Here is a 13,122-nt window from a genome sequence, read left to right as displayed (position 1 = left end):
AATATCTAGTAACTATTTTTGCAGGTCGTTGTGATTTTTACCTTTCACGGAGCGTCTACGTAACCACCCCTCTGGCCATGGTGACTCAGAAAAACAGCCTCTTTTTACCGAGGATTAATAAGTTGTAAGTGCTCCAGTTTAGTAAAATATGTAATAATGAACGACAAATAACAATAGTTGCAGAAAAATCCTTAAATAAAGAAATAAACTTAACAAATACTTATAATCTGATCCGTTTCACTGTATGGTTTTGGGTATATGATAAATTTACGTATATACATACATACATACTCTGAGATGTCTTGGAAGAACAGTGAGTTTTTCTTCACATACAGACATATAAGTGTCTCTTTTTGTGGTTAGATCGTACACGTTGGTGGAATCACGGCTGTACGGTAGATGGATGAAGTACTCAGAATACAACTCCAGCATGTGCAAGAACCCACCCAGGATCATCACCGTCACCACCATTCTCTCACTCACTAGTCTTTGGGTAAGCCATGATAGTAACTTCCTTCATTACCGAAAATAGGATAAATATACCTCACTGTACCTATTATCGCCATCAATTTGATATTGCATTTTATCATTACACCCAGACGATATCATTCGGTTCACAAGAGATTTTGTTTATCTGGGAGGTTGAACGTATCAGTCATTAATCTTTTTACCACGAAAGTAAGTTTTAAAAAATAAATAAGCAACAAAATACTTCATTGGAGTAAAGTGGTGAAAAACTTGAGTGTGTGTAATCATGTAATGAGCATCTTTTAATATCTCGTAGGTAAATACGTAAAGTGTCACATTTAATTATGCAGGAGTGTGTTTCGGATAAATATAATAGACCACAATAAAATCTGCGTTCTATTAATACCAATCTGGCTACGTACTGTGGACACTACCCCACCCCCCATGGTTCCACGATATATTGTGGGATTATACTGAACTTGACATTATATCTGGTACACTGAAGTAGCCTATGCTGAGGTGTTAGGGCAGTTGTCGGTGGGTGCTGGAGAGACACGCGTGTTATGGACAAACTTTATGGATCTCCACATCGTCCTCCAAGAACTAGTCTATACTGAGATTATCTGAGTGTAAGGGTAGATTAAATGTCAAGGCTATACAAGAAAATGAGATAGTAGAAAATAATTCAATCCCTACCGTGGCCTCAAGATCAATTCGAAATAAAGAACTGTTTTAATAGGTCTTATATATATATATATATATATATATATATATATATATATATATATATATATATATATATATATATATATATATATATATAGATATATATTTAGGCAGAATGTTTTCTTTTATACAAAAATCATTAAAGACCAAGGCGTAGCCATTGTTCACTATTTTTCTGTTGACCTTTTCGAGTTTTCTTACACATTGTTTTACACTATGATTCAGGTTGTAGATAATATGTCCAAGATCCATGTCGTAACTATATTTTATTAATTATTTATTTTCATTTTTCTTAGGACGTTTCGTGTATCCTTACACATCATCAGCGACTGTAATATAGATACAATACACTATAAAACATGACATATACAACATAAACCTATACAATATATATACTGAAATGTACAACAACGACTAATAAAAGTGTAGAGTTACAAGAGTATGGATAAAAGAGACAAACCCTTTAGGTGAAGTCAAGTATGAGCTACAGTTAAAAGAGTATGGATAAAAGAGACAAACCTTATAGGTGTAGTCAGCTATGAGCTACGTGTGTGTGTGTGTGTGTGTGTGTGTATGTGTTTGTTTGTGTGTGTGTGTGTGTGCGTAACGTCGTAAGAACTGACTACCAATGCAAAAAGGGTATTATTAGTTAGTCCATTAATGAAAGGATTACTGACCTACATCCCGCGTATTCCATTTTCAGGGCATGTTTGCGGTGCTTGGATATGGGTTCACAGTGACTGTGGTGGTGCTGGTGATGGAGCTGGTGTGTGGTGGAGCCAGGTGGTCCCAAAAGGGTCAGGTGGCCACCTGAGACACACACAGCTATCACCATCACTGACCACACACATCACCGTTGTTGACAACGCTCTTCACATAAATTGCGTACTTCATTTTAAGTTTGATAAGGAAAGCAGTGCATACTAATCACTTAAATGAATTCATGAATGATTTACAAATATATATAAAATTATACAAATAGCAAAGTATAAGAGTTGCCTCCAGAATCACTCACCGCAGTGTATTCTCGTGGGTATCACTTTTACCGTTTGTGTAAGAATATATATTTATAAATTTTAGTAGTTTTTTTTTTTTTTTTTTTCATAATCCACTGGCTATGGAGAAAAGTTAGTGACCTAAGTATACACGTGCAGCAACATCATATTCTGCGTGACAATATCTTCTACCACCGAGGGTAGGAATATGTAGTCACACTTCTCTGTGTGTGTCTGTCTCTCCAGGGAATTATATAACACTAATGAGAGGATCATCATGAAAATATGTGGACATGTTCCCAGTAACCCAGTTGATCTATTTCTTTTAGTTTATCTGTCTAGTTGATCTCTTGGAGTAGGTAAACTATCACAGGATAGTGGGAGGGGAGGGGGATGTGTTCACTGACTAATGTGCTGGGGGGGGGGGGTGTTTACTAGGTGATACAATGAGAGAGGAGGGTAAGGTACTCACTGCCTGGTGTAGTGAGAGGGGAGGGAAAGGTGTTCACCTTTTATATAAGGGCCCCAGTAAGCCGGTCAGCAGTCAGAGCTCAACTGTTGCTCCAGGCTGTTGGAGATCACATTCCAGCCTCACCTTCCCCTACTCTTTGATCGTGAGTCATGTGGCACTGTGTTGCTGTTACTCTTATGGTACGGTGTTCGTCATATGGCGCAGTGTTGTTGTTAGTGATACGGTGCCGTGTTAATGTTTGTGAAATAGCACCGTGTTACTGTCGGTGACATAATACTGTACCGTGTTGCTATAAGTCACATTGTACCGTGTTGCTGTTAGTGACATAGTACCGTGTTGTTATTAGTCATGAGGTAACGCGTTCTTGTTTGTCATGACAAAGCAAGGTATCTTTATCTGGGAGACGTTTATTAATTCTTTACCATCATATACTGGCAGCTATAGATGAAGATAGTGTCCACCCGTTTCATACTCTTTTATCCATAAGTTTCAGACACCGAACATGAAAGCACAGCGATCGTCACAACCAGCCTCTCTGACCGAACGAAACATCTTTGCGCGAAGGTAATTATTATCTTTTATTAATTTAACTCTCGACCTTTTTTGTGTTAATAGATCACTAAATCTCAGACAGCATGAAAACACAGCGAATATCTCTTGGTCAATAGGAAACTAGCAAAAAAAAAAAAATACCGGCTAGTGGCATCGGTATCTTTCGTTTTAGGATTAGACTAGTGCATTTTTCTGTTGCTTTCAGACTTGTTCAAATTGTTTTCAAGACCCATTTTTGTTTTCACACTCTTCATTTTAGAAAACAGTCTTTTTTTGCTTTAGACTAACTTTTCCTGTTTCAAATGTCTTTGTTGTTGAATAACGTGTCTGTTTTATAAGGCCTGTCTGTTTTTTTATTAGTTTTTATTGAGGACACATTTTGTAAAGTGATGGTTGATGGTTGTCTGAGTGATTCGTTTGAAGTCAAGTCCGGAGTAATTCAAGTTGGTGTTCTATCGCCTTTACTATTTATATTGGTTATTGATTACATTATGAAACGCGTTGGAACAGAAACCGGTGCAGGTATACTTTGGGGAGAGAACTGAAATAATCAATATGAATATGGAAAATGCGCAGGAATGTGTAATTGGAGGTATGGTTGTAAAGCAAGTTGATAGGTTTAAATATTTAGGTACTTATTTAGCCAAGGATGGTTCTTTGAACTTTGAATTCGAGGAAAGGTTAAAGAAGGCTAATCAGGCAATGGGAATGCTTAAAAATATTTGGAATAATAACAATTTCTCTGTGCATACAAAAATCAAACTTTATAAGGTAATGGTTAGGAGTATCTTAATTTATGGACACGAGTCTTGGTACAGCACGGTGACTATGGAAAATAAATTCTTGGTGTTTGAACAAAAAACACTTAGAAGAATATTAGGAGTTAAGTGGTGGGAAAGGATACCAAATAGTAGAATTAGAGAAATAACGGGAGTGCAGCCGGTCGATGAATATGTTAGGTTCTCACGATGGAAGTGGCTAGGACATGTGTATAGGAGACAGGGAATAGTACGAGGTACGCCAGGGTGGGTGGCACTTGGTAGGAGAGGTAGAGGAAGGCCAAAAGAGACGTGGGTGAGGACAATGAGACGGGAAGCTGGAGATGAGTGTTGAGGAGATCTTGAGGAGTTAGCACAAGATAGGATGTGGTGGTGTGAGTTCATCGAGGCCCTATGCATCCCCGAGGGTGCCACAGGAAATGATTGATTGATTGATTGATTGTTCCTTAGACATATTTTCCTTGCTTAGGTAGTTGGTGGGGACACTTCATTTCTCCAAAGAGTAAGTGATGTTTGTGGTACCCATGCATTAGTTTTCCTTCATAACCCGTAACACAGAGCCTGAGAGTGTGTGATAAAGTAGCCCGGTTGTGCCAGATAAACTGTCTCTAAGTATCAACCTGTCTCTTGCTTAGAGGTTTATTTTTTTTGCTCTGAGGTTTGTCTCTGTTGCTTAGATTCTTTTCTGTTGCTTAGAGATTTGTTTCTGTTGCTTTGAGATTTATTTCTGTTGCTTAGAGATTTGATTCTGTTCCTTTGAGGTTTACTTTAAATAAAACCCACACTTGTAGAGGAAGAATATAATTACCAAAACCGTTTGCCAATTATATTCTTCGTCTACAAGTGTGGGGTTTATTTACCGTATATGATTATCACGCAAGAGTGATTTATTCAGCCCTTTGAGGTTTGTTTCTCTTACTTAGATATCTGTTTCTGTTGCTTTGAGGTTCATTTCTTTTTCTTAATTTTCTTGGGGGATGCTTAGAGAATTGTGTTTATTGCTTAAAGATTTGCATAAGGTCTTGTTACTGTTGCTTCTTGACCAATTTCGATCCACTCATGTTGTTTGTACACTATTACTGTTTTATGCTCATACTTCATTAACCTGTTACAGTGTCCCACACCTTTCATGGGGTGGAAAAATTACTAAGTTGCTTCGTGTGTCTTTTTCGGGATAAGAAGCAGAGAACCAGTGAATTTCTAGGTACAGTCCATCCCAGGCAGATTTCAATTTACGATCTATATGGGAGACTTTCTTTTCTTTTCTTTTAATCGGTGGACCTTATTACGGTAAAAATATGATGGATTCTAAGAAAATGCCGAACAGTGCCTATGAATGAAAGATATTACAAGCCTCTTGCCGTTCAGTACCCAAAATTCACTACCAGTATCCAAACCCCCCTCTCAGTATCCAAATATAGTTCAGGATTTTCATATATTGTCCCTACATTCAGAAGATATTTAACTCAAAAGAGGTTTTCCGAACTCAATGATTTTTATAAACAGCCTTCACCAAAAACTTCGCTAATAACCTGGTAATACCCCCGCTAATACCAATACACCAGTCCTGTATGAGACAGCCCTAGCATGTATTCAATATGGACGGTGGGTGTTAGCGCCGAAGTGGTGACATGTAGAGGTGTATGGTATGTAGGAGGACTGCTGGGCCTTGATAGCAGGCTGTGAAGCCTATGCCCAGAGTCGGACACAAAAAAAAAAAAAAAAAAAAAAAAAAAAAAAAAACTTAATAAATTATCCAGGAGTGCAGTGAAAGTAAATTCCCTTTTGCTTGGGACTTAAATAAAAGTAACGACAAATCGTACGTCCTACACATGACGCAAAGTAACCAGGAGGACAAAGATTTATTTTATAATTAGTTGTTGAATATCTCTCTTAGACAGAAAATGGAAACACAGTGGCCCTCACGACCAACCTCCCTGATAGAACGCAACAACTTCATCTGGTTGTGGATGAGAGGCCTGTCTGCTCGTGCCATAGCTAGGGTAACCGGGTCCAGCGTCACCACTGTCTGCAGGTGGCTCAGGCGGTGGAAGCAGGAGGGACACGTTGAGAACAGGCATCGCACTGGCCGATCTAGTAAAGGGAAACATTGCAAAGCTATTTCCAGCCGTATTACAGCGTTCCATCCCATAGCATTGCACAACGATGAGTTATATTTATCTGCAATGAATCTCAGAGCAATACAAACAGATTTCCATTATCACTGTGAATATACAAAATACCCTGATCTGTCCAGATATTACTGAGTTTCACGTAAACGTGAAGTTGAAGTATTCATAATCAACTTCATTGAAAGTAACTTTGCAAACTCCTCCAGTTTTGAAACATTCCCAGACCAAACATCCAAACGAAACAGATGCTGACTAAACAGGATTTTTATATATGACATCCAAGTGAAATGGTTCTCTGTATCAAGGTTATGCATTGCCAACACATCACGTGCCATAGTTTCGTTGCCGCTCGTAGGGAAAACCTAGCAAGAGCCAAGAAAAAGTTCTTTTTCATGTAAATTCATCTGCGTCTCTCTTATTAACGGGTAAAAGAAGAAAAGTGTGATATCTGTCCTAAATATTGTCTTTGTTACCCAAAGCTGAGCAGAGCAAACAGCTGAATGAAGTGAGGTAAGAGATCTGAGATCTCATTTGTGCTCTCAGTTATATGAGCTCTCGGTTAAGTGAGCATTTACATCCCAAAGCCACGATTTCATTGAGATTTTCAAAGCACCACGTATTTAATAAGTACATGGCAACAGGCATTTAAGTCTTATTTTATACTGAAAAGCTATTGTTCATCTCTTTCAGAACGATAATGTATGTTGTCCTAGGTTACGAAAGTTATGAACAATCTGTATTTCATGTGGCATACCAAACCTTCTTGTATTTGTTTTTTTCCTCCTTGGAAAAGTGGCATTACAGGCTTCAGACTTCTTTGTGCTTTGTCGAAAAGTGATAAACTATTTTTTGTACTTGGCTAGAATTTTTAACCAGGCTCTCTCACCTGCTTCATATTTACATGATTTCCCAGACGAAAATGATTTGATGTACACGAAATAAACGGAATAAAAATATATTTCTAAACAGTATAAGTATTTTTGTTACATAATGGTATAGGAGTACTATCCTGTGGTATGGATATTAATGCGTAATTAAAGTAATCATGAAAATACAACATTGAAAAAAGTCCAATTTCATTCGAATATCATATCATGAAGAGACACCGTGACATATGTTTTGGTAACAGAACTTGGAAGATGAGGGAAGTCTGAGTTTCGCATGACAGTTTTGTAGTTTAGATACACATGAACTGGGGGGAAATACAACTAAGTAACTTTTCTCATCCAAGAAATGTTCATCAACGCGGAAAAGATAAAGATGAACTCGCATAAACCACAGATTGATATTGTTTTCTGGTTGTTGGTCAGAATTTGACTTCACAAACTTATAATCAACTCCCTCTCCTAACTGGGATTTGCTTTTGCAGCATATATTAAAAATTTTCCCCTACCTCTTGTTCTTTCTGAAAAACAAATCTCCAGGTCATAAGAGAAAAATTGTCCTTTTTTTTTTTTCTCAAAGAGCGGATAAAAAATGATGAGTGCTGAATTATGTCTGTTATTCCTAATGCAAAATATGTATCCTGAGGTACGAGGAGGAGCAGATTTACAGTTTCTTAATGGCCTAAGATGTGTTATGGCTGAGGTTTGCTTAAGAAATAGATCTGGTGGTGGTGCAGGTGTGCCACAGTGGTCGTAATATTATTTCGACAGTGGTGGAGGCATTACGTAGTGGTCGTGACGTGTGGTGGTGGCAGAGGTGTGCTGCGGTGGTCGTGACGTGTGGTGGTGGCGGAGGTGTGCGGTGGTGGTCGTGACGTGTTTCGATGGTGGTGGTGGTGGTGGCATGATGCTGACTACTGCGAGGATACTATGGCTCAGCCTGGGGGTCACCTGCCTCCTGGTCCATGCTCGTCTACATCACATCACAGGCAAGTAGACTGAAGTAAAGAGAAAGAGCTTAAAAAAAAAAAAAAATGTTTCATTTTGATCTACGCTATTATATAAGTATCACCAAATATCATCAGGTTATACTGTTGTATGTAATTATTTCAATTGACTGCTTTGTACGATATCAAAAAAGAGGTACACAGAACTCCGATAAATGACGGGTTATCAATTGTTTCAAGCCACTGCAACCCTAGGGAGCTATGATCTTTTGAAGGTTTGCTTATCCATAACTACACAGCTATTCGTAGTTAGAGTTTCTGATTTAACTGAGCTATAATATAACACGAACATAAACTATGAAACCTAACCTCGTCTATTAGTAATCACTGATTGACTTAACATAATTCTTTCCATGCTTTTATCGCTGTGTTAATTTTAGTATAATATTTTGGCTACAAGCAGTTTTATGTATTAGAGAGGACATTGGTAGATGAAGGGTTGATTTTGGTGCATATTGCCAGACAAATACTCCAGGACTTGTACTAAAAACAGTACTGTACAAGTGTGCTTTTTTCCACCCTCGTATTTGTCAGACACGGGTATAGCGTCAATGGACAGCAGCCTACCACTGGATGATATGTTGGCCACAGAGCAGTGTTCTCACTTTTCTGTCTTACTGCTGACAGATGGCTTCCCATGGGCGATATCCATGACGCAAGTAAGTAAGCACAACAATAATATAAAAACTGCCTCGAGCCTCAACAGGAGAGCCTGTTAGAGTCATGCTAAACATTAGGTCAGTTCTTACTTAACTGTACTATACAAGTATTCACATTATTTGCTTTACTCCACTGTGCTACTAAATGAACTAGATAAGCCAAAGTCTGCCCATAGTCAATCAAAACTGTGATACTTGCAGCTAATATGTTTAATTTATTGTTCTAGTTATCCTTATTATGCTTCAACTGAGAGGAATAAGAAAGATTAAATCATTTTGTGCTCTCTTTCAGGACCTAGCACACTTATATGCTCCTTGGGGAGTCGGAGTGTTTGAGGTGAAGACTAGTGAACAAAACACCAGCATGACATACGAACAGCTCTCACAGAGTATAGTCACAGCTCGACAGGTATGTGGCCACGGCATGTGGTGAAGAAACTGGTCTCTTGATGCAATAATTCAGAGTTCTTTGAAAATATTCACGCATAAAAACACACGGCTAATCAATATTATTCCCGTAGACCCCTTTCTGTTCCCTCTGGTTGCTGTTGCCGGTATAAAACAGAGAAAGACGACCTCAGGCTGAAGGATCCACAGATAAAAAAGTTTATTCATCAAGCATTCCTACGAGTCAGCATTATGTAATCAGAAGCACACTTGGACCACAACCGAGAGATCCATGTTAAAGATCCTGGACCACCGACGAGATCTTAGGGCGAGGACACATCAGGGACTTAAGCAAAAGCCAGGATTGTATAGAACATCTGATGGGTGCTAATCGTTGTCAAGGGTAGTATTAGCGTCCTTTCGTTGTCAGACGATTATTCATGTTGGTACCATTACTTTCGTGATAATATGCTTGTTGGCATTAGGTTTCTGATATTTATGTGCGCACGATTAATTTTTTGATACTATTCGTGTTCGTACCGTTAGGTTCGTCATATATTTTATGTCGACATCATTAAGTTCGTGATTTAATTCATGCTGGCACTATTAGTTACTGCATGATAGTATTGTGATACCAACTCTAACGTATGGAAGTGAAGCTTGGAGGTTGTTGGAAGGACACAAGTCAAGAGTGAGAGCAGTGGAAATGAGTTATTAAAGAGGAGCCTGTGGAGTCACATGGAGAGACAGGCTGACAAATGAGGACATAAAGGAGCGTTGTTGTTGATGTGGATGTGATAGGAATCGTTAGGAGGAACACACTGAGGTGGTTTGGCCATGTGAAGAGGATGGGGGTTGAGAGACTGACAAGGAGAATGTATGTGAGTAAGGTGGAGGGGGTGAGAGGGAAGGGGAGACCGAGGATGAGATGGAGGGATGGAGTGGAGATGTATATGAGAAAGGGGATGTGTGAGTTGGGAGCAGGGCAGTGAAATGGCTGGGGACAGGGCGACGTGGAGGCGATTTGTTTGTGGCCACCCCGGACGGGATTAAGGCGTCTGGCAATAGAGAGATAGATAGACTATTAGTTTCGTGATATTATTCATGTTGGCACCATTAGCTTGGTGATGCGTTGTGGTGTGTGACGATGGTGGTGGTGAGCGATGACCCAGCCTTCCTCGCCGCCTTCGCTGAGTCCTCCTTCAAGAGCCACCTCCTGCTGGTCCAGAAAATAAAGCTGCTCGTATTCACTCGCATCCCTCTTCTCCAACTCCAGACTCTTCCCCACCTTCACAGGACTCTCTCACGAACCACTTCTGTCGTTGCTGTTGTGGACGATACCTTGCCAGTCTTCAGGTAATGCGTATTATCCGAATACAGTTGCCAACATAAAAACTGATCCTTTTAAGTATCGAGGGTGTAAACAATGCATTTTGAAACCCAGTGATATGGTCGAAGTCTTTCAAGTTTTTCACATTATTATTTAATATCTCCATAAATAACTGACCTTGTGATCCTATTGGTTGCAACCGTACGAACACAAAGTAACTAGTCGATAATTCTGAATATTAATTAACGGACGGATTGCTTTTTCATCAACAGAACCAAAGTGTTCTCATGGCTGCCGTTCACCGACCCAGAGTCCTTACCATTACAAGTGGCATCATGGACTATCGATCAACGTCTAACTTTCACCCATCCACCAGATCTTTTCCCCAAAAAGTTCTTACGGTAAATTTTGTGTCGACAACGCTCCTTTAAGATATTGCTAAAAAAAGAGACACTGAGCTGCATACATGGGAATTCTTGCATGGCATCTTGTATTATTATTATTACTACATTTCCTCAAATTACCGACTCGCACACTACGTAAGAGATGGTACAAGATCTCATGATTCCTTCAGGGGGAAGAGACGAGAAATTTATAAATAAATATTCTGACTGGATGACATTACCAGAATGGGAATAATTTAACCTGAATTCGCGTATCTGGACCTAAATGATACTGAACCAACGTGAGCGACCTAAATGGTCTAGATGGACTGAAGTGTGCTTGAATATACAATAACTATTTTTTTTTTTTTTATCGTAACTATGACCAGTTGTTCGTCCTTTTGCAGCTTATTTCACATAGGTCTTTGGCAGAAAAAAACATTACTGCAGCTCTACATCCTTCCCATAACACCTTTCATGACTGGCATCATATTCGAGTGTTGATCTGTTGTTATAACTCAGGATTCAAGATGAGCAGATGAGCGTTTCAGGACAAGTTAGAGTAAAAAAAATGTATAGACATAACTTACCTAACTGTATATACACAGCTTTCTCGAATCTAAACATACAAAACTGAGCATGAATCTTAATGATTTTGAACGATCTGTATGGCCTTAGATTATACGCAACAACATGCTGGATCACCGTGGTTGTTTTCTTTAACCGAAGAGAGATAGCACAACTGATGCTGGAAAACAAACGCTTATAATGTCCAGATTCTGTTCTGTGTGTAATACATAAACATATAATCATGCTGTCAGAAAGAAAAGTGCATTGGCTGAGAGTATATAATTGATCCAAGTGACATTACTAGTCAACACTATACCGTACACCATCTTGCCGCAGGTTCCCGCACCGGCCACACGTGCTAATAACAGCAGAGGAGTTTCTGGCACAGGTGGCAGTTACAATAGATGACCCCACGGCACCAGAGGGCAAACGACTTACCTTCACGGGGCTAGCGGGGAACGTTATGGAGATGCTGTCCACGGTCATGAACTTCACGTGAGCTATTAATACACAATTGCTTTAATAGACTCTATGTTTGACTGGAAATATTTGGGTTTGATAAATAAATTCTGGTTGATTGCACAACTTGCTCTAAGTTAGCAAAAATAAAATATGAATGTGAACGTACCTTCTCGACTTATTGTTTGCTATAGAAAATGTTACATTATCATCAAAGGTGCTTAATTGATGCTTAAATCACGTCTCTCTGACAGATACACGTACGTGAGATCCCCTGACAGGACTTGGGGCTTACTGCAGAGCGATGGGACTTGGACAGGGATGATGGGACTCATTACACGTGAGGTCAGTTTCTATAGTTCGCATACGTCAACTTGGCTCAGATTTTCGTCCTTTTGCAGATTATACTACGAAGCTCGATGGCAGAAAAAGATATTGTTACCCATTCCCTCCTTTTAATAAGATTGCTCTCTCACTAGCGTCCTTTTCTAGTGCTAATACCTTACATCAGGTCGAGCAGGGCAATACTCCCGAGGTGGATGGAAAGCTGATGATAGGGAGTGCTGGAGCTCCCGTTTCATCAGCCCTCAGGACTAGTTTCTGACCATCCCCCTTTGCTGAACTTTTTCAGTGTCTCAGTTACACAGAGAGTAGGCCAGCATGCTCTCCAACACAAATTTCTCTATCTACACCAAACTACATGCACAGTACACACTACACTTCCTTTTACAAAATTCAAAAAAGAATCATGGCGTTTCATCACCCAGCCTCGGAGTCCCCAGGGGGGGGGACCATAAATGTCCCCACCTTCCGCCCTTCTCCCGGTGATGACTCAAGGTGCCTGGAACCACTGTCTGACTCTCTTCTTCATTTCTGCAACATTCACGGCCTTTCCTCTAACTTTCTCTCTGTTGAGCACCACCTCTCCTCCTCTAAACCTCACCTTCTTTTTTAAACTGAGACTCAGCTGTCTGAGGCAACTGACAGCAAACCCTTTTCTGTATCCTTCTACTTTCTCTATACTCATTTCAAAGCCAAAGGTGGATGTTGTGTATATATACGCAATGACTTCTCTTGCTCTCGTGTTCCTGAACTTGATTCATCTGAACTCTCTACACTCTGGCTTCGGCTTTCCTGTCATTCTCTGACTAAATATATCTGTGCTGTTTACTTATCCCCTAATTCTACTGACTATCAAAAATTCTTCGACTATCTTACTTCTACGATGTAACACATTCTATCCATTTCTCCTTTCTCTGAAATCTCCATTCTAGAAGATTTCAATGTTCACCACCACCTTTGGCTCTCCTCTCCTTTCA

General features: G+C 39.6%; 2 protein-coding genes and 1 long non-coding RNA gene across 3 annotated transcripts in view; all 3 read left to right on the top strand.

The window, feature by feature from the left end:
* Nucleotides 1-419: 419 nt before the first annotated feature.
* LOC145391054 (uncharacterized) lies at nt 420-8,041 on the top strand. Its single transcript, XR_013895759.1, has 4 exons — nt 420-493; nt 1,898-1,977; nt 3,149-3,225; nt 7,780-8,041. It is a non-coding gene; the product is annotated as an uncharacterized LOC145391054 (long non-coding RNA).
* A 525-nt stretch (nt 8,042-8,566) lies between these two features.
* The window catches only part of LOC145390952 (uncharacterized), a 239,409-nt gene continuing 234,853 nt past the window's right edge, over nt 8,567-13,122 (top strand). Inside the window, exons 1-2 of the mRNA XM_080265689.1 lie at nt 8,567-8,674; nt 8,967-9,083. Coding sequence (XP_080121815.1) covers nt 8,567-8,674; nt 8,967-9,083 — 225 coding nt within the window. The remainder of the gene's footprint in view (nt 8,675-8,966; nt 9,084-13,122) is intronic.
* LOC145390856 (uncharacterized) overlaps nt 10,209-13,122 on the top strand; it is a 30,119-nt gene continuing 27,205 nt past the window's right edge. Inside the window, exons 1-4 of the mRNA XM_080265595.1 lie at nt 10,209-10,417; nt 10,664-10,792; nt 11,681-11,839; nt 12,058-12,148. Coding sequence (XP_080121721.1) covers nt 10,209-10,417; nt 10,664-10,792; nt 11,681-11,839; nt 12,058-12,148 — 588 coding nt within the window. The remainder of the gene's footprint in view (nt 10,418-10,663; nt 10,793-11,680; nt 11,840-12,057; nt 12,149-13,122) is intronic.

Source organism: Coenobita brevimanus, chromosome 16 (genome assembly GCF_032717465.1).
Source record: "Coenobita brevimanus isolate Jiangsu-jjx chromosome 16, ASM3271746v2, whole genome shotgun sequence".
NCBI classification, from domain to species: domain Eukaryota; kingdom Metazoa; phylum Arthropoda; class Malacostraca; order Decapoda; family Coenobitidae; genus Coenobita; species Coenobita brevimanus.
Note: the sequence above shows the minus strand (reverse complement) of the source record. Positions and strands in the feature narration are given on the sequence as shown.